The sequence below is a fragment of the Mixophyes fleayi genome, chromosome 6, assembly GCF_038048845.1.
Source record: "Mixophyes fleayi isolate aMixFle1 chromosome 6, aMixFle1.hap1, whole genome shotgun sequence".
In the NCBI taxonomy this organism is placed as follows: domain Eukaryota; kingdom Metazoa; phylum Chordata; class Amphibia; order Anura; family Limnodynastidae; genus Mixophyes; species Mixophyes fleayi.
Window position 1 is genome coordinate 1,795,857 of NC_134407.1, and position 21,488 is coordinate 1,817,344.

Consider the following 21,488-nt stretch of genomic DNA (forward strand, 5'->3'; position numbering starts at 1 on the left):
GTCTGTTCATCGCTTCCATTAGTCTGTCCGGAACAGATGAAACGCTGGAGCTGTCACAAACCGAACCTGGTGAAAAACAGATCTAGGATATCACAAAATATGGGTGGTAGTGCTCCTCACCAATCCGCTCCTCACCAATCCGCTCCTCACCAAACCGCTCCTCACCAAACCGCTCCTCACCAATCTGCTCCTCACCAAACCGCTCCTCATCCAATCCGCTCCTCAACAACCCGCTCCTCACCAATCCGCCTCACCTTCTGTTTTGCGACAGAGGCTGCAGGGGAAATGCTCCAGGTTTAGAATCTAAGAACATAAGTCTTTGTTTTGTTCTGAGTTACTTAATGAAGGATGAATGAAGGGGAAATCTCAATCTTCTGTGGTGTCTTAGATGACTACTCTGTCTTGATGACAGACTGACAATAGAAGGCATTTGTTTTATACCCAACAGTTCAGTAATGCCTCTAGAGGTCCAATAAGAATCCTCACAGTGAGCAGCACCCTTCAGTCCAGTATCTTCTGCACCTTTATAATGGCTCTGACTGGTCTGTTACTCTTCGCCCAATGCTTGATGCCACCACGTTCACTCCCAACCCCATTATCATCCTACAATAACTAACAGAAACTCAAGAAAACAGCTGTTCTAATATGTCCAGTTTCTTTACTTCTATTTGACTAATCCTCTGCCCCAAGAATGCTACATCTATAGCAGAGGATAAGTGCTCTGGATAAAAGCCTAAATCTCTAGGAGAGAATCCTAGAAGGAGACTTTATAAGAGGAACTTTGTCTGTATCATTACAAACAAATGTGTGTTGTTCTCCAAGCCGGTTACAGCCATCCTGAGGGTGGAACATAGAGAAGATGTAAATATCTTAGTTGGTAAAGTCCTCTGTGAGTTAGTAGAAGAGGGATATTCACTAGGGATTCCTGAACAAGTTGACCATTACCACAAATAAGGAACCAGGAGGTTCCGTGCCCGTGGGGAATAGCGGAATTAGATTTCCACAACTCACCAACAGCTGCAGTTTAGAATTGTATGGACTTATTTTCTCCAATGTTGAGAATCCAGCCAGACCATAGGAATGAAAGTCAAGAACCACAGTACCTGGAAAATAACAAAATCTGTATACAAAGAGGATCTCTTATCCGTTGCCTTGTACTTCTCAATCCTGCTCAGGAGAATGGTACCTACAGGTCAAGTTTTTCAATGGACTGACTGCAGAAATGGAAGTGAAGTAGATTTAATTTCTTGAAGACAGAAGCTGGGAGAAGGCTGCTGTGTCTGAAATATTATATTTGCTGGTCATGTAATGGTCCTGGTTCCATCGCCATTAATGAAGCAAGAATTTTATCCAAATAGAGACCAGTTTGGAAGCTTGGAGCTGCACGTTGACATTCCCTATCCTGAGTTACTGAATACCTACTGTAATACACAACACTGATCATGAGGGTTTCATGTAACAATAACGGTGAGACATACGGGATCACATTGAAGGACCTATTTCTAGGGGCTCGTAAACTGCTTCAAAAATCCTGAAAAAGTAGATTTTTTTTTCTCTAGCTTTTACAAACCTAAAATATAAAACTGCATTTAGCAGAAACGCTAATTTGTCTACTCTCAAAACTGTTAAGTACCCGCGTCATTAAGCGGTTAAAGGTGGCCGCCATGTTCTGCCCAGCAGTCCGCCATTCCTGTGCTCTCACCGTCTGAGGCAGCCTTGGGGCTAGTATCTGTTTATCCCCCTGAATGCTGTATGTTTATAATGCTTCGTCTCTCTGCATCCTGTCCTGTCACATCAGGCTTCCGATGATCACACATCTGCTCTATTCCTTCAACTCGGGAAAAGCTGCTAATTACCGTCTGGGGGAAATTAATGTCCTATTTTGGTGGAAGCAGAAAACATGTTTTATCTTCCTGTCTGTCCCTGTATGTTTAAATAAAAAAAAGAGATTTCTGCTGATCTATAACCAAATAAAATATCTAAAACTCACTTGGGTAGAGTTAAAAATGACAATGTTATTACCAAAGTGCCACAGATAGGTGACAATGGATCTGATCCTCGGTGACTAAGAAGTTAGGAGCTTTCCTACTGTTGGTTTCATATCTGCATTTATTTTGTCTACCTTATGTGTTCCTGTTTTATGTACGACTTGTTCTTCTCATTGTCGCTGGGATTTTACTGGTCAATGACAATAATAATAGGGGAATAATTTTAAGTGACCGATCTCGGCCATGTAAAAGATGTCAGCTCTCCCCTGGAATAGAGGACAACACAGCACAACGTATTAACGGTACACGGACAGATTGGGGATTCAGCAAATAAATTCCATTCATTTGGCTATTCCATACATTGCGTTCAAACAGAAAAATAAAATGAATCGGTTTTATGCGTTTTATACACATTTACATTACAATTACAGTAGTTAAAAATATATTGCAAAATATGTAATAAAATTAAATACATAAAATAAAGTTTTTCAACAATATTTATAGAAATGGGTTTATAAAAGCTCGTTCGTACCCATTAAGGCTGTTGGTTATGTTTGTAGTTACTATATATCACATTGTGGGACAGCGACAAGAGAACGGGTTATATTCGGTATCTAGAGGGATCGGCACGGAGAGCGATCCTGGATAATATACTGTGATCCCCATTCCCGGTTCATACAGGTTATTTATTACCTATCACTACATTCCTGACTATTCAGAGCCAACATAGCAAGAAACAGCAACAGGGCCATATCCATTGGGCACAAGAGTGTCCGGGTCACCCTTATAGGGCAGAAGAACAACTGGATGGTTCCAAAGAGGCTCTTATGGGGCGTAAGGACGGCTTAAGGGGTACAAGGATGGTTTTTGGTGTGATTCTAATAGAATATTACACAATTATTATTTGTAATTAACATTTTTGTACAGAAAGAGACTGATCGATTTCTATCACCAATTTATCAGCTCACTATGTATAATATCCATATATCGGCTCACTACGTATACTATATATATATCGGCTCACTATGTATAATATCCATATACCGGCTCACTGTGTATACGATCCATATACCGGCTCACTGCATAATATCCATATAGCGGCTCACTATGTATAATATCCATATGCCGGCTCACTATGTATACTATCCATATGCCGCCTCACTATGTATAATATCCATATACCGGCTCACTATGTATACTATCCATATGTCGGCTCACCATGTATACTATCCATATAGCGGCTCACTACGTATACTATCCATATAGCGGCTCACTATGTATACTATCCATATGCGGGCTCACTACGTATACTATCCATATAGCGGCTCACTACGTATACTATCCATATAGCGGCTCACTATGTATACTATCCATATGCGGGCTCACTATGTGCAATATCCATATACCGGCTCACTACGTATACTATCCATATACCGGCTCACTACGTATAATATCCATATACCGGCTCACTACGTATACTATCCATATAGCGGCTCACTATGTATAATATCCATATACCGGCTCACTATGTATACTATCCATATGCGGGCTCACTATGTGCAATATCCATATAGCGTCTTACTACGTATACTATCCATATACCTGCTCACCATGTATACTATCCATATAGCGGCTCACTATGTATACTATCCATATACCGGCTCACAATGTGTAATATCCATATAGCGGCTCACTATGTGTAATATCCATATACCGGCTCACTACGTATACTATCCATATACCGGCTCACTATGTGTAATATCCATATAGCGGCTCACCATGTATACTATCCATATACTGGCTCACTATGTATAATATCCATATACCGGCTCACTGTGTATAATATCCATATACCGGCTCACTGTGTATAATATCCATATACCGGCTCACTATGTATACTATCCATATACCTGCTTACCATGTATACTATCCATATAGCGGCTCACTATGTGTAATATCCATATGTCGGCTCACCATGTATAATATCCATATGTCGGCTCACTATGTATAATATCCATATACCGGCTCACTGTGTATAATATCCATATACCGGCTCACTATGTATACTAGCCATATAGCGGCTCACTACGTATAATATCCATATACCGGCTCACTATGTATACTATCCATATACCTGCTTACCATGTATACTATCCATATAGCGGCTCACTATGTGTAATATCCATATGTCGGCTCACCATGTATAATATCCATATGTCGGCTCACTGTGCATAATATCCATATAGCGGATCACTGTGTATAATATCCATATACCGGCTCACTGTGTATAATATCCATATGCCGGCTCACTATGTATAATATCCATATACTGGCTCACTATGTATACTATCCATATACCTGCTTACCATGTATACTATCCATATAGCGGCTCACTATGTGTAATATCCATATGTCGGCTCACTATGTATAATATCCATATACTGGCTCACTATGTATACTATCCATATAGCGGCTCACTACGTATAATATCCATATACTGGCTCACTATGTGTAATATCCATATAGCGGCTCACTATGTATAATATCCATATACTGGCTCACTATGTATACTATCCATATAGCGGCTCACTATGTGTAATATCCATATAGCGGCTCACTATGTATAATATCCATATGCGGGCTCACTATGTATACTATCCATATACCGGCTCACTATGTATAATATCCATATACCGGCTCACTATGTGTAATATCCATATAGCGGATCACTGTGTATAATATCCATATACCGGCTCACTATGTATAATATCCATATACCGGCTCACTATGTGTAATATCCATATACCGGCTCACTGTGTATAATATCCATATAGCGGCTCACTATGTATACTATCCATATACCGGCTCACTACGTATAATATCCATATACCGGCTCACTATGTGTAATATCCATATACCGGCTCACTATGTATAATATCCATATAGCGGATCACTGTGTATAATATCCATATACCGGCTCACTATGTATAATATCCATATACCGGCTCACTATGTGTAATATCCATATAGCGGATCACTGTGTATAATATCCATATAGCGGATCACTGTGTATAATATCCATATACCACCTTGGGGCCACTTCCACAGCTCTCCGCACAGACACCCAAAACAATGAGACCAGAATAGTGCACTTATGTTATTATATATAATTGCCCAGCAATACACCTTTGTCTTACCCCAGATGGGTATATGTAGCTCTCTGCCGCTGGGACAGAATAAGAGAACTTTGGCTTGTTACTATGTCACCGTTAGACCAATGAAACAACAATGAAATGTACAAACAACTATCTTGTAACTGCAGAGGCTCATTCATCACTCTCTGACTCCTCATCTGCGGCATAGTACTGCTGGGCGCTGTTCTGAGTGTACATCCTTTTCTTTACCGGGCAGTTGTGCTCCATGAGAATTGCCTGCAGGTAGTAAAGACATTTTATTAAAGAGAAGACAATTCAGTGTTGTCTTATGCTGGCAACATTCAAACCTATATCAGCAAATTGATTAAATAGCAGCAGCGCCAAAAACTGCGTAATGCCCAAAATTATACCTAATTGGTCTCCGTGTGGGTGGCCATGTTTTGATCACACAATGGATACACGTGTGATTTACCTGCTGGTCACAAGCTACAAATTTCTGTCATTTTTTAAGTTAGTCAAATTAGAAAGTGACCCTAAAGCTGAGACGAGTGGCAGATTCAGCTCATGTGATTAACTTTAGCAATTTTAACACAAAGTCAAATGTACAGTTCTATATTACATTGTATCAGTGAGACTGACAGGTGGCACCAGGCCAAACATACAATTCTACATTACATTGTATGAGTGAGACTGAAAAGTGTCACCAGCGTACAGATTCACATTCCATTATATCAGAGGGACTGATGGATGTCACCAGGCCAATAGGACAGATCCACATTACATTGTATCAGTGGGAATGACAGGTGTCACCAGGTCAAACATAGAGATCCTCGTTACACTGCATCAGTGGGACATTAAACTGTGTCAGTGGGATTGACAAGTGTCACCAAGCCTATAGCATAGATCCACATTACAATGTATCAGAAAGAATGACAGTGTCACCAGGCCAAACATACAAATCCACATTACATTGTATCTGAGGGACTGACAGGTGTCATCAGACACAAATCCCAAATCCACATTGCATTGCATCAGTGGGACTGACAGGATTCACCAGACTAATAGCACACATCCACATTACATTGTATCAGAGGGACTGACAAGTCACCAGGTTAAACAGAGATCCATCTTACATTACATCAGTGGGACTGACAGATTTCACCAGACTAATAGCACTGATCCCATTTCATTGTATTAGGCAGACTGACAGGTGTCACCAGGCCATTCATACACATCCACTTTACATTTTATCTGAGGGACTAACAGGTGTCACCAGGCCAGTACCATATATCCACATAACATTGTATCAGTGGGGCGGATAGGCATCACCAGGATAGAGATCTATGTTTTATTATGGCAGTGGGACTGACAGGTGTCACTGGCCAAACATATAAATCCACATTACGTTGTATCAGAGAGACTGACAGGTGTCATCCGACAAATAGCACAAATCCACATTACATTGTATCAATGGGGCTGAAGGGTCTCACCAGGTCAAACCTAGAGATACACGTTACACTGCATCAGTGGAACTGACAGGTGTCACCAGGCCAATACCATAGATTCACATTACATTGTATCAGAGGGACTGACAGGTGTCACCAGGCCAATACCATAGATTCACATTACATTGTATCAGAGGGACTGACAGGTGTCACAAGGCCAATAGCATAGATCCACATTACATTGTATCAGTGGGACTGACAGATGTCACAAGGCCAATACCATAGATCCACTTTACATTGTATCAGTGGAGCTGAAGGGTGTCACCATGCCAATACCATAGGCATTGTATCAGAGAGACTGACAAGTGTCATCATGCCAAACATACAAATCCACATTACATTGTATCAGTGGGGCTGACAGGTGTCACCAGGTCAAATGTAGGGATCCACATTACACTGCATCAGTGGGACTAACTGGTTTCACCAGATCAATAGCACAGATCCACATTACATTGTGTCAGTGGGACTGACAGGTTTCACCAGACTAATAGCACAGATCCACATTACATTGTATCAGAAGGACTGACAGGTGTAACCATGTCAAACATACAAATCCACATTACATTGTATTAGTGGGGCTGACAGCTGTCACTAGGTCAAGGTAGGGATCCACTTTATATTGCATCAGTGGGATTGACAGGTTTCACAAGATCAATAGCATAGATTCACATTACATTGCATCAGCGGGACTGACAAGTGTCACTAGGTCAAACATAGAGATTCATGTTACATTATATCAGTGCGAATTACAGATTTCACCAGACCAATAGCACAGATCCCATTTCATTGTGTTAGTGGGACTGACAGGTGGCACCAGCCCAAAAGTACAGATCCACATTGTATTAGTGGGGCTGACAGGTGTCAACAGGTCAAACATAGAGATCCACATTACATTTTGGCAGAGGGACATTACATTGAATCAGTGGGACTGACTGTTGTCACCAGGTCAAACATAGAGATCCATGTTACATTACATCAGTGAGACTGACGGGTTTCACAAGACCAATAGCACAGATCCACATTTCATTGTATTAGTGGGAATGACAGTTGTCACCATGCCAAACATATTGGATTTAACAAATATAGGTCCACACTAAGCGCTGGAATACCGATTGCGACAGATAACCACTCCTATTACAGCTGCACACAAGCTGCAAACAGATTGTATAGATAAAATATAATTGAGGAGTTGTTGCAGCGGAGCTCTAATTGCCTGATTTACCGGTTTGGTGATTATACCATTGAGATTCTAACCACTGAGGTCTTTGGTGCACATGAGATTTCTTTGAGCCTGAGTTTCATCCACCTTCTGGTACGGGCAACTATATCCCGGTTCCATGGGTTTTTATATGTTTTAATAAATTGTGTTTTTTACGTATTACACAAGCATGTCTTTCTTTTTGTATATATGCCATTGTGTATTTGCCATTTCGTGGAGAGGCGGAGACCGGAGAGTTTTCTAATACTATCAGCTGCTGCTGATTTGGATCTAAGATCAGTTTGACCCGTGATGATCGGCAGTGACCGCTACATGAACATTTTAACACTACTTGACTGTAAGTCTATTTCTAATAGATCGCTATTTGGGATATCGTATTTTGTATATGAAGAATACGCTTATTTCAAAAGTCAGTAGCTGTTTGAATTGTTCAGCAAAGTGTTCATCATTTTCTCCGATTATTACTACTATTTATTGTCGGCAACATTGAAAGATAAAACTCACAGTTGTTTATAGACGTAATTTTAACATCTGATAAGATTTCTTTATATGGTTTTAAGTTTTGTGTTAATTGAAAACCCGATAGTGCTGCAACAACTCCTCAATTATATTTTAACCATGCCAAACATACAAATCCACATAATATTGTATCACTTGGATTGACAGGTGTCACTGGGCCAAACATACAGATCCACATTACATTGTATCAGTGGGGCTGATAGGTGTCTCCAGGTCAGAGATCTATGTTTCATTACATCAGTGGGACTGACAGGTGTCACCAAGCCACACATACAGATCCACATTTCATTGTATCACGGGCTGAAAGTTGTAACCAGGTGAAACGTAGAGATTCATGTTGCATTGCATCAGTGGGACTGACAGGTTTCACCAGACCAATAGCATAGATCTACATTACATTGTATCAGAGGGACTGACAAGTGTCACCATGTTAAAAAATCCACATTACTCTGCATCAGTGGGACTGACAGGTGTCACCAGGCCAATAGCACAGATCCACATTACATTGTATCAGAGGAACTGACAGTTTTCACCAGGCCAATATCATAGATCGGCATTACATTGTATCAGTGGGACTGACAGGTGTCATCAGAAAAATAGCACAAATCAACATTACATTATATCAGTGGAGCTGAAGGGTGTCACCAGTTCAAACATACAGATCCACATTACATTGTATCAGTGAAACTGACAGGTGTCACCAGGCCAATAGCACAGATTCATATTATATTACATAAGTGGGACCGACAGGTTTCACCAGACCAATAGTACAGATCCACATTACATTGTATCAGTGAAACTGACAGGTGTCACCAGGCCAATAGCAGAGATCCACATTACATTGTATCACTGGGGCTCACTGGTGTCTCCAGGTCAAACCTAGAAAACGACGTTACTCTGCATCAGAGGGACTGACAGTAGTCGCCAGACTAACAGCACAAATCCACATTACATTGTTTCAGAAGAACTGGCAGGTGTCACCATGCCAAACATACAAATCCACATTACACTGCATTAGTGAGACTGACGGGTTTCACCAGACCAATAGCACAAATTCACATTACATTGTATCAGTGGGACTGATGGGTGTCACCAGGCCAAACAAACAAATCCACATTACATTGTATCAGTGGGACTGACAGGTTTCACCAGACCAATAGCACAGGTCCACATTACATTGTATCAGAGGGACTGACAGGTGTCACCAGGCCAATAGCACAGGTCCACATTACATTGTATCAGAGGGACTGACAGGTTTCACCATACCAATAGCACAGATCCACATTACATTGTATCAGAGGGACTGACAGGTGTCACCAGGCCAAACGTACAGATGCACATTACATTGTGTCAGTAGGACTGACAGGTGTCATCAGACAAATAGCACAAATCCACATTACATTGTATCAGAGGGACTGAGAAATGTACCAGGTCAAATGTAGAGATCCATGTTCTGTTGTATCAGTGGGACTGGCAGGTTTCACCAGACCAATAGCACAGATCCACATTACATTATTTCACGTTGTGTCTTTAAATTAATCTTGTAGAAAATTACTGAAATGTATTGTATTGATCACAGACAAACAAATGCTAATTCTCAAGTACACAGGAGCTGTTGAATGGGGCAGACGAGCATTTCTAACTTTTGTTTCAATTTCCGCACTTTCTTTAATTCATAAGCTCTGGTGACCAGGATGCTTTACCTTTCTGTCTCTGTCTACATTTCTGCATGGTTAGCAATATGCCTAAACCACGCCTCTCTGTTGTACAACTCTGCAGAATAAGTTGGTGGTATATACGTGATATAGCATAGATACAGTTATGAGCTGCCCTGTCTATCTGATGAAAGGGGAACGTTATTAGATAGAAGAAATCTAACCCTTACCATCTTTTCTTCCTTGGCTGGGGGGCTTCTAAGGAACAAACAAAGAGGGGCAAAGACTATGTCCACAATTCCGATAATAGTCATCAGCCAGGGAAATCCAATAGATTTAGCGATGGCGCCTCCAGCAGATGGTCCTGCAAGGAAAGAGGTTTAGATAACAAGATCGTGGACCCTTTATATCCAACCTTATTCATACTGTGGAGACGTACAAGAGTGTGAGACAATTATTGAGTCATAGGGCCCAGTTGGACGGGGGACGTGAGATCAGACGCTACACGAGACAATTGTAGATGTTCTGTGACCACCTCTGAATATCGGAGACATCAACAATACAAGACTTACCTAATGCGAAGCCCATACAAAAGGCCACATCTGCTATGGCATAAACGCTCCCATAGACCGAGACGTGTCGTAGATCTACCAGATAGCCCATAATCGGCATCATGGAGGAGTCCACCATCCCTGTTAGGAAAATGAACGTGGTGTAAATTCAGGGTTCCTTCCTGTGTATGTCTTCATAGGGGACACAATACATAGATGGGAGATTGCAGAACGGGGTTCGGAGATCTGTGGCCCGGCTCCAGCTGCGTTGGAACTACAAGTCCCAGCAGAACATAGCTATAACTGCTCTAGGTCAACGCTGTAGGTTCTGAGTTAAAGAAGACAGAGGAAAGCTGGGAAGGGAGGTACACACTAATGGCAGTATTCTACTTATACATAGTATCTGCTTAATGTACCAGAACAAAGCCTGATGTATGGAATATACTACATGGCAATGTATTGTGCATTATCCAACTCACCAATAGCAAAACCCACTCCAAAGTTTGGTGCTATTAAGCCATAGATATCTTTAGCAAACGGTACCTGAATGTGAATATGAATTAGAAGATTTAGAAGTTTAGTATTTTTAATCAGGTGAAGTTTTCATGTCACACGGTTAAGCGGTGTAATATCGTCTGGTATAACACAGGTGATAGCTCGGATACATTGTATCACAGTGATAAGGTGATTGCACTGATCCAGAACTGATACAATCTTTCTATCTGTAGATCTTCTCTGTGTGACGGACATATACTGATGTCCCCAGATACAGCTCTGTCACAGTCCTCTTATTACAGTCTGCCCAGACCTGTGTTATCTCACTACCGATGACAGAACGTGGGAGGGGGGGGGGGGGGGGTAGAGGGACCACCCGGGGCCATCAGTATACTATATAGGTTATAAGATGAACATTAGTCGCCCCCTTGTGTGATACAAGTAATCCTGCTGTATAATGAGGACCATTCCCCTCATTCTGTAACTAATACACTGTATATATATAACATACATGTTCTGCACTTACACATATGATGCTTATTCCCACCAATATCATCCCAATGAAGGCACACAGCCACCTGGAAGAGAAATGATATCTAAAAATCACAGATTAACCCCCAGTGTCATATGTCATTATATATCTACCCACAGTGTCACAAGTATCACTATATATCTACCCCCAGTGTCATATATCACTATATATCTACCACCAGTGTCATATATCATTATATATCTACCCCCAGTGTCATATATCACTATATATCTACCCCCAGTGTCATATATCACTATATATCTACCCACAGTGTCATATATCACTATATATCTACCCGAAGTGTCATATATCACTATATATCTACCCCCAGTGTCATATATCACTATATATCTACCCCCAGTGTCATATATCACTATATATCTACCCCCAGTGTCATACAATCACTATATATCTACCCCCAGTGTCATATATCACTATATATCTACCCGCAGTGTCATATATCACTATATATCTACCCCCAGTGTCATATATCACTATATATCTACCCGCAGTGCCATATATCACTATATATCTACCCCCAGTGTCATATATCACTATATATCTACCCCCAGTGTCATATATCACTATATATCTACCCCCTGTGTCATATATCATTATATATCTACCGGCAGTGTCATATATCACTATATATCTACCCCCTGTGTCATATATCATTATATATCTACCGGCAGTGTCATATATCACTATATATCTACCCGCAGTGTCATATATCACTATATATCTACCCCCAGTGTCATATATCACTATATATCTACCCCCAGTGTCATATATCACTATATATCTACCCGCAGTGTCATATATCACTATATATCTACCCCCTGTGTCATATATCATTATATATCTACCCCCAGTGTCATATATCATTATATATCTACCCCCAGTGTCATATATCACTATATATCTACCCCCAGTGTCATATATCACTATATATCTACCGGCAGTGTCATATATCACTATATATCTACCCCCTGTGTCATATATCACTATATATCTACCCGCAGTGTCATATATCACTATATATCTACCCCCAGTGTCATATATCACTATATATCTACCCCCAGTGTCATATATCACTATATATCTACCCCCAGTGTCATATATCACTATATATCTACCCCCAGTGTCATATATCATTATATATCTACCCCCAGTGTCATATATCACTATATATCTACCCCCAGTGTCATATATCACTATATATCTACCCCCAGTGTCATATATCACTATATATCTACCCCCAGTGTCATATATCACTATATATCTACCCCCAGTGTCATATATCATTATATATCTACCCGCAGTGTCATATATCACTATATATCTAAACCCAGTGTCATATATCACTATATATCTATCCCCAGTGTCATATATCACTATATATCTACCCGCAGTGCCATATATCACTATATATCTACCCCCAGTGTCATATATCACTATATATCTACCCCCAGTGTCATATATCACTATATATCTACCCCCTGTGTCATATATCATTATATATCTACCGGCAGTGTCATATATCACTATATATCTACCCCCTGTGTCATATATCATTATATATCTACCCCCAGTGTCATATATCACTATATATCTACCCCCAGTGTCATATATCACTATATATCTACCCCCAGTGTCATATATCACTATATATCTACCCGCAGTGTCATATATCACTATATATCTACCGGCAGTGTCATATATCACTATATATCTACCCGCAGTGTCATATATCACTATATATCTACCCCCAGTGTCATATATCACTATATATCTACTGGCAGTGTCATATATCATTATATATCTACCCCCAGTGTCATATATCACTACATATCTACCCCCAGTGTCATATATCACTATATATCTACCCCCAGTGTCATATATCACAATATATCTACCCCCTGTGTCATATATCATTATATATCTACCCCAGTGTCATATATCATTATATATCTACCCGCAGTGCCATATATCACTATATATCTACCCCCAGTGTCATATATCACTATATATCTACCCCCAGTGTCATATATCACTATATATCTACCCCCAGTGTCATATATCACTATATATCTACCCGCCGTGTCATATATCACTATATATCTACCCCCAGTGTCATATATCACTATATATCTACCCGCCGTGTCATATATCACTATATATCTACCCCCAGTGTCATATATCACTATATATCTACCCCCTGTGTCATATATCACTATATATCTACCCGCAGTGTCATATATCACTATATATCTACCCGCAGTGTCATATATCACTATATATCTACCCGCAGTGTCATATATCATTATATATCTACCCGCAGTGTCATATATCACTATATATCTACCCCCAGTGTCATATATCACTATATATCTACCCCCAGTGTCATATATCATTATATATCTACCCGCAGTGTCATATATCACTATATATCTACCCCTAGTGTCATATATCATTATATATCTACCCGCAGTGTCATATATCACTATATATCTACCCGAAGTGTCATATATCACTATATATCTACCCCCTGTGTCATATATCACTATATATCTAGCCCCAGTGTCATATATCACTATATATCTACCCGCAGTGTCATATATCACTATATATCTACTCCCAGTGTCATATATCACTATATATCTACCCCCAGTGTCATATATCACTATATATCTACCCCAGTGTCATATATCACTATATATCTACCCCAGTGTCATATATCACTATATATCTACCCCCAGTGTCATATATCACTATATATCTACCCCCAGTGTCATATATCACTATATATCTACCCGCAGTGTCATATATCACTATATATCTACCCCCTGTGTCATATATCATTATATATCTACCCCCAGTGTCATATATCACTATATATCTACCCTCAGTGTCATATATCACTATATATCTACCGGCAGTGTCATATATCACTATATATCTACCCCCTGTGTCATATATCACTATATATCTACCCGCAGTGTCATATATCACTATATATCTACCCCCAGTGTCATATATCACTATATATCTACCCCCAGTGTCATATATCACTATATATCTACCCCCAGTGTCATATATCATTATATATCTACCCCCAGTGTCATATATCACTATATATCTTACCCCAGTGTCATATATCACTATATATCTACCCCCAGTCAGACAAGAATCACAATCACTGTCATTATCTAACATGCAGATATAACAGTTAGCGAAAAGTTTCCCTTGAGTAAAACACATTGTTAGGAGCAATTGAGGGAGCTGATCTGACCCTGTTATGACACCAGGAGTCACAGGATATACAAATATATTATATATTGATTCTATGGACAGTCAATGCTCTGCTGGCAGCATCCACTCTGGTTACTAATCCGTGTTCGGATGATGAATCATAATGTATTGAATAATTAATTAGCCCTAATGCGTGTGTGTGTGTGTGTGTATTTGTATTTGTGTGTGTGTGTTTGAGTGTGTATATGTGTATGTATGTACGTACGTACGTACGTACGTACGTGTATAAATATACACACACACACACACACACTCATTAGGGTTAATCACATAGCAGAAGGAGCAGTATATATACACACACACACACACATATATATATATATATATATACACGAGGAGCGATATCACAGATAAGATCACCGGGAGGAAGCAATAAGCAGAATGAGACGTTACCTCCCCATCTTGTGAGCCAGGGGCCCAAAGATATTGGTTCCTATGAGATAAGAGATGCTGGCTGGCAGGAAGGCCACACCTGGGGAGACATTCATGAAAAGGTTTAATATCCGGAGAGTGTAATCTGGGGATCTCACAGCGCTCATCCATCTCCCTCGCCCCACGGCTGACGTTCATGTACTGACTCTGGTCACCCAGTCAGTCAGCTGTGGAGTAATTACCCAGCTCTGGTAGTTCTTATTTATACAGGTTAATGAGCAGGTACTTAATAGAGTGTACTAGACAGAGGAAGGTGGTCGTGGGGGCCCCAGACCCCCATCTAAGTAACAGTACTCTCCTGTCTAATGATACTCTCCTGTCTAAGTAATGTTACTCTCCACTATATGTAACATTACTCTCCTGTCTAAGTAATGTGGTGGGTCTGATTCATTAAAGAAAGTAAGGGAAAAAAAATTAGTTTTCTCTTGGACAAACCATGTTACAATACAAGGGATGCAAATGAGTTTATTATTTTGCACATAAGATAAATACTGGCTGTTTTTTCATATAGGACACAAATACTTGATAGCTTTATTTTTACACTGACATAAAAGCTGATCTAGGACATGTCCTACCCCAAGTATAAATCTGCCATCACATTTAAAATTTACGTCTCCCTCCAATGCAACATGGTTTTACCAAGGTGAAAAGTTACTAATTTTCTTTGCTTTACTTTCCTTAATGAATCAGACCCCGTAACATTTAGTTGCTAGTTCTGTGTTACTGTGGTATATAGTTACAATGTTGCTGTAAGTGTTTATTGTACAGATGGCTCCAGCCAATCACATAGGAGAATAGATAATGAGTTATTTGAAGTGTGCCCAGCGGCAGGCTGCGGATTACCCCATATGTACAATAACCGTGTCTGGAAATGTCTGTAGGTGAAGCCACCCATAATGCATTGTACTGCACTGTATTCACCAGAAGGAGGCGGCTCATTAACAGACCGTACTGTCAGTACTCCTGTATGCTATCAGTACTCCTGTATACTGTCAGTACTCCTGTATGCTATCAGTACTCCTGTATACTGTCAGTACTCCTGTTTGCTATCAGTACTCCTGTATACTGTCAGTACTCCTGTATACTATCAGTACTCCTGTATGCTGTCAGTACTCCTGTATACTGTCAGTACTCCTGTATGCTATCAGTACTCCTGCATACTGTCAGTACTCCTGTATACTGTCAGTACTCCTGTATACTATCAGTACTCCTGTATGCTGTCAGTACTCCTGTTTGCTCTTAGTACTCCTCTATACTATCAGTACTCCTGTATACTGTCAGTACTCCTGTATGCTATCAGTACTGCTGTATACTGTCAGTACTCCTGTTTTCTATCAGTACTCCTGTACATTATCAGTACTCCTCTATACTGTCAGTATTCCTGTATTCTGTCAGTACTCCTCTATATTGTCAGTACACCTCTATACTATCAGTACTCCTGTATACTGTCAGTACTCCTCTATACTGTCAGTACTCCTGTATACTGTCAGTACTCCTCTATATTGTCAGTACACCTCTATACTATCAGTACTCCTGTATACTGTCAGTACTCCTCTATACTGTCAGTACACTTTTATACTGTCAGTACTCCTCTATACTGTCAGTACACCTCTATACTATCAGTACTCCTGTATACTGTCAGTACTCCTCTATACTGTCAGTACTCCTGTATACTGTCAGTACTCCCCTATACTGTCACTACACCTTTATACTGTCAGTACTCCTGTATACTGCCAGTACTCCTGTATATTATCAGTACTCCTGTATACTATCAGTACTTCTCTATACTATCAGTACTCCTGTATACCGTCAGTACTCCTCTATACCATCAGTACTCCTGTATACTGTCAGTACTCCTGTATACTATCAGTACTTCTCTATACTATCAGTACTCCTGTATACCGTCAGTACTCCTGTATACTGTCAGTACTTCTCTATACTATCAGTACTCCTGTATACTGTCAGTACTCCTCTATACTGTCAGTACTCCTGTATACTGTCAGTACTACTCTATACTGTTAGTACACCGTTATACTGTCAGTACTCCTGTATACTATCAGTACTCCTGTATACTGCCAGTACTCCTGTATATTATCAGTACTCCTGTATACTGTCAGTACTCCTGTATACTATCAGTACTTCTCTATACTATCAGTACTCCTGTATACCGTCAGTACTCCTCTATACCATCAGTACTCCTGTATACTATCAGTACTTCTCTATACTATCAGTACTCCTGTATAACGTCAGTACTCCTCTATACTATCAGTACTCCTGTATACTGTCAGTACTCCTGTATACTATCAGTACTCCTGTATGCTGTCAGTACTCCTGTTTGCTATCAGTACTCCTGTATACTATCAGTACTTCTCTATACTATCAGTACTCCTGTATACTGTCAGTACTCCTCTATACTGTCAGTACTACTGTATACTGTCAGTACTCCTCTATACCGTCAGTACTCCTCTATACCATCAGTACTCCTGTATACCGTCAGGACTCCTGTATACTATCAGTACTTCTCTATACTATCAGTACTCCTGTATAACGTCAGTACTCCTCTATACTATCAGTACTCCTGTATACTGTCAGTACTCCTGTATACTATCAGTACTCCTGTATACTGTCAGTACTCCTCTATACTGTCAGTACTCCTGTATACTATCAGTACTCCTGTATGCTGTCAGTACTCCTCTATACTATCAGTACTCCTCTATACTATCAGTACTCCTGTATACTATCAGTACTCCTGTATACTGTCAGTACTCCTGTTTGCTATCAGTACTCCTGTATACTGTCAGTACTCCTCTATACTATCAGTACTCCTCTATACTATCAGTACTCCTGTATACTGTCAGTACTCCTGTATGTTATCAGTACACCTCTATACTATCAGTACTCCTGTATACTGTCAGTACTCCTCTATACTGTCAGTACTCCTCTATACTGTCAGTACACTTTTATACTGTCAGTACTCCTCTATACTGTCAGTACACCTCTATACTATCAGTACTCCTGTATACTGTCAGTACTCCTCTATACTGTCAGTACTCCTGTATACTGTCAGTACTCCTCTATACTGTCAGTACACCTTTATACTGTCAGTACTCCTGTATACTGCCAGTACTCCTGTATATTATCAGTACTCCTGTATACTATCAGTACTTCTCTATACTATCAGTACTCCTGTATACCGTCAGTACTCCTCTATACCATCAGTACTCCTGTATACCGTCAGTACTCCTGTATACTGTCAGTACTTCTCTATACTATCAGTACTCCTGTATACTGTCAGTACTCCTCTATACTGTCAGTACTCCTGTATACTGTCAGTACTCCTCTATACTGTCAGTACACCATTATACTGTCAGTACTCCTGTATACTATCAGTACTCCTGTATACTGTCAGTACACCGTTATACTGTCAGTACTCCTGTATACTATCAGTACTCCTGTATACTATTAGTACTTCTCTATACTATCAGTACTCCTGTATACCGTCAGTACTCCTCTATACCATCAGTACTCCTGTATACCGTCAGTACTCCTGTATACTATCAGTACTTCTCTATACTATCAGTACTCCTGTATAACGTCAGTACTCCTCTATACTATCAGTACTCCTGTATACTGTCAGTACTCCTGTATACTATCAGTACTCCTGTATGCTGTCAGTACTCCTGTTTGCTATCAGTACTCCTGTATACTATCAGTACTTCTCTATACTATCAGTACTCCTGTATACTGTCAGTACTCCTCTATACTGTCAGTACTCCTGTATACTGTCAGTACTCCTCTATACTGTCAGTACACCTTTATACTGTCAGTAATCCTGTATACTATCAGTATTCCTGTATACTGCCAGTACTCCTGTATATTATCAGTACTCCTGCATACTGTCAGTACTCCTGTATACTATCAGTACTTCTCTATACTATCAGTACTCCTGTATACTGTCAGTACTCCTGTATACTGTCAGTACTCCTCTATACTATCAGTACTCCTGTATACTGTCAGTACTCCTGTATGTTATCAGTACTCCTGTATACTGTCAGTACTCATCTATACTATCAGTACTCCTGTATACTGTCAGCACTCCTGTATACTATCAGTACTCCTGTATACTGTCAGTACTCCTCTATACTGTCAGTACTCATCTATACTATCAGTACTCCTGTATACTGTCAGCACTCCTGTATACTATCAGTACTCCTGTATACTGTCAGTACTCCTGTATACTGTCAGTACTCCTGTATATTTTTAGTACTCCTGTATACTGTCAGTACTCCTCTATACTGTCAGTTCTGCTGTATACTGTCAGTATCATCATCATCATCATCATCATTTATTTATATAGCGCCACTAATTCCGCAGCGCTGTACAGAGAACTCATTCACATCAGTCCCTGCCCCATTGGGGCTTACAGTCTAAATTTCCTAACATACACACTCAGACAGAGACAGAGAGACTAGGATCAATTTGATAGCAGCCAATTAACTTACTAGTATATTTTTGGAGTGTGGGAGGAAACCGGAGCACCCGGAGGAAACCCACGCAAACACAGGGAGAACATACAAACTCCACACAGATAAGGCCATGGTTGGGAATTGAACTCATGACCCCAGTGCTGTGAGGCAGAAGTGCTAACCACTTTGCCAACCGTGCTGCCCATATAGTTCTGCTGTATACTGTCAGTACTCCTCTATACTGTCAGTACACTTTTATACTGTCAGTACTCCTCTATACTATCAGCACTCCTGTATACTATCAGTACTCCTGTATACTGTCAGTACTCCTCTATACTGTCAGTACTCCTGTATACTGTCAGTACTCCTCTATACTGTCAGTACACCTTTATACTGTCAGTACTCCTCTATACTGCCAGTACTCCTGTATATTATCAGTACTCCTGTATACTATCAGTACTTCTCTATACTATCAGTACTCCTGTATACCGTCAGTACTCCTCTATACCATCAGTACTCCTGTATACCGTCAGTACTCCTGTATACTGTCAGTACTTCTCTATACTATCAGTACTCCTGTATACTGTCAGTACTCCTCTATACTGTCAGTACTCCTGTATACTGTCAGTACTCCTCTATACTGTCAGTACACCGTTATACTGTCAGTACTCCTGTATACTATCAGTACTCCTGTATACTGTCAGTACACCGTTATACTGTCAGTACTCCTGTATACTATCAGTACTCCTGTATGCTGTCAGTACTCCTGTTTGCTATCAGTACTCCTGTATACCGTCAGTACTCCTCTATACCATCAGTATTCCTGTATACCGTCAGTACTCCTGTATACTATCAGTACTTCTCTATACTATCAGTACTCCTGTATAACGTCAGTACTCCTCTATACTATCAGTACTCCTGTATACTGTCAGTACTCCTGTATACTATCAGTACTCCTGTATGCTGTCAGTACTCCTCTATACTATCAGTACTTTTGTATACTGTCAGTACTCCTCTATACTATCAGTACTCCTGTATACTATCAGTACTCCTCTATACTATCAGTACTCCTGTATACTGTCAGTACTCCTCCATACTATCAGTACTCCTCTATACTATCAGTACTCCTGTATACTGTCAGTACTCTTCTATACTGTCAGTACTCCTGTATACTGTCAGTACTCCTGTATATTTTTAGTACTCCTGTATACTGTCGGTACTCCTGTATACTATCAGTACTTCTCTATACTATCAGTACTCCTGTATAACGTCAGTACTCCTCTATACTATCAGTACTCCTGTATACTATCAGTACTCCTCTATACTATCAGTACTCCTGTATACTGTCAGTACTCCTGTATACTGTCAGTACTCCTCTATACTATCAGTACTCCTGTATACTATCAGTACTCCTCTATACTATCAGTACTCCTGTATACTGTCAGTACTCCTCCATACTATCAGTACTCCTCTATACTATCAGTACTCCTGTATACTGTCAGTACTCCTGTATACTGTCAGTACTCCTCTATACTATCAGTACTCCTGTATACTATCAGTACTCCTCTATACTATCAGTACTCCTGTATACTGTCAGTACTCATATTACAGTCCTCATAATAATCAACGACATTTGTATTTGGAGGTCCGCATAGCCGC

At 40.2% G+C, this 21,488-nt stretch overlaps 1 protein-coding gene and 1 long non-coding RNA gene across 2 annotated transcripts in view; both read right to left on the reverse strand.

Moving 5' to 3' along the window:
* Positions 1–2,377: 2,377 nt before the first annotated feature.
* On the reverse strand, positions 2,378–3,361 carry LOC142160145 (uncharacterized). The gene is made up of 2 exons (XR_012693068.1): positions 3,146–3,361; positions 2,378–2,979 (listed from the first exon to the last, which is right to left on the reverse strand). It is a non-coding gene; the product is annotated as an uncharacterized LOC142160145 (long non-coding RNA).
* Positions 3,362–4,177: 816 nt separating this feature from the next.
* The window catches only part of SLC18A2 (solute carrier family 18 member A2), a 58,955-nt gene continuing 41,644 nt past the window's right edge, over positions 4,178–21,488 (reverse strand). Inside the window, exons 11-16 of the mRNA XM_075215567.1 lie at positions 15,325–15,403; positions 11,614–11,665; positions 11,072–11,135; positions 10,614–10,733; positions 10,272–10,405; positions 4,178–5,419 (exon numbers count right to left, since the gene is read on the reverse strand). Of these exons, the coding sequence (XP_075071668.1) occupies positions 5,315–5,419; positions 10,272–10,405; positions 10,614–10,733; positions 11,072–11,135; positions 11,614–11,665; positions 15,325–15,403 (554 nt within the window). The 3' untranslated portion in view covers positions 4,178–5,314. The remainder of the gene's footprint in view (positions 5,420–10,271; positions 10,406–10,613; positions 10,734–11,071; positions 11,136–11,613; positions 11,666–15,324; positions 15,404–21,488) is intronic.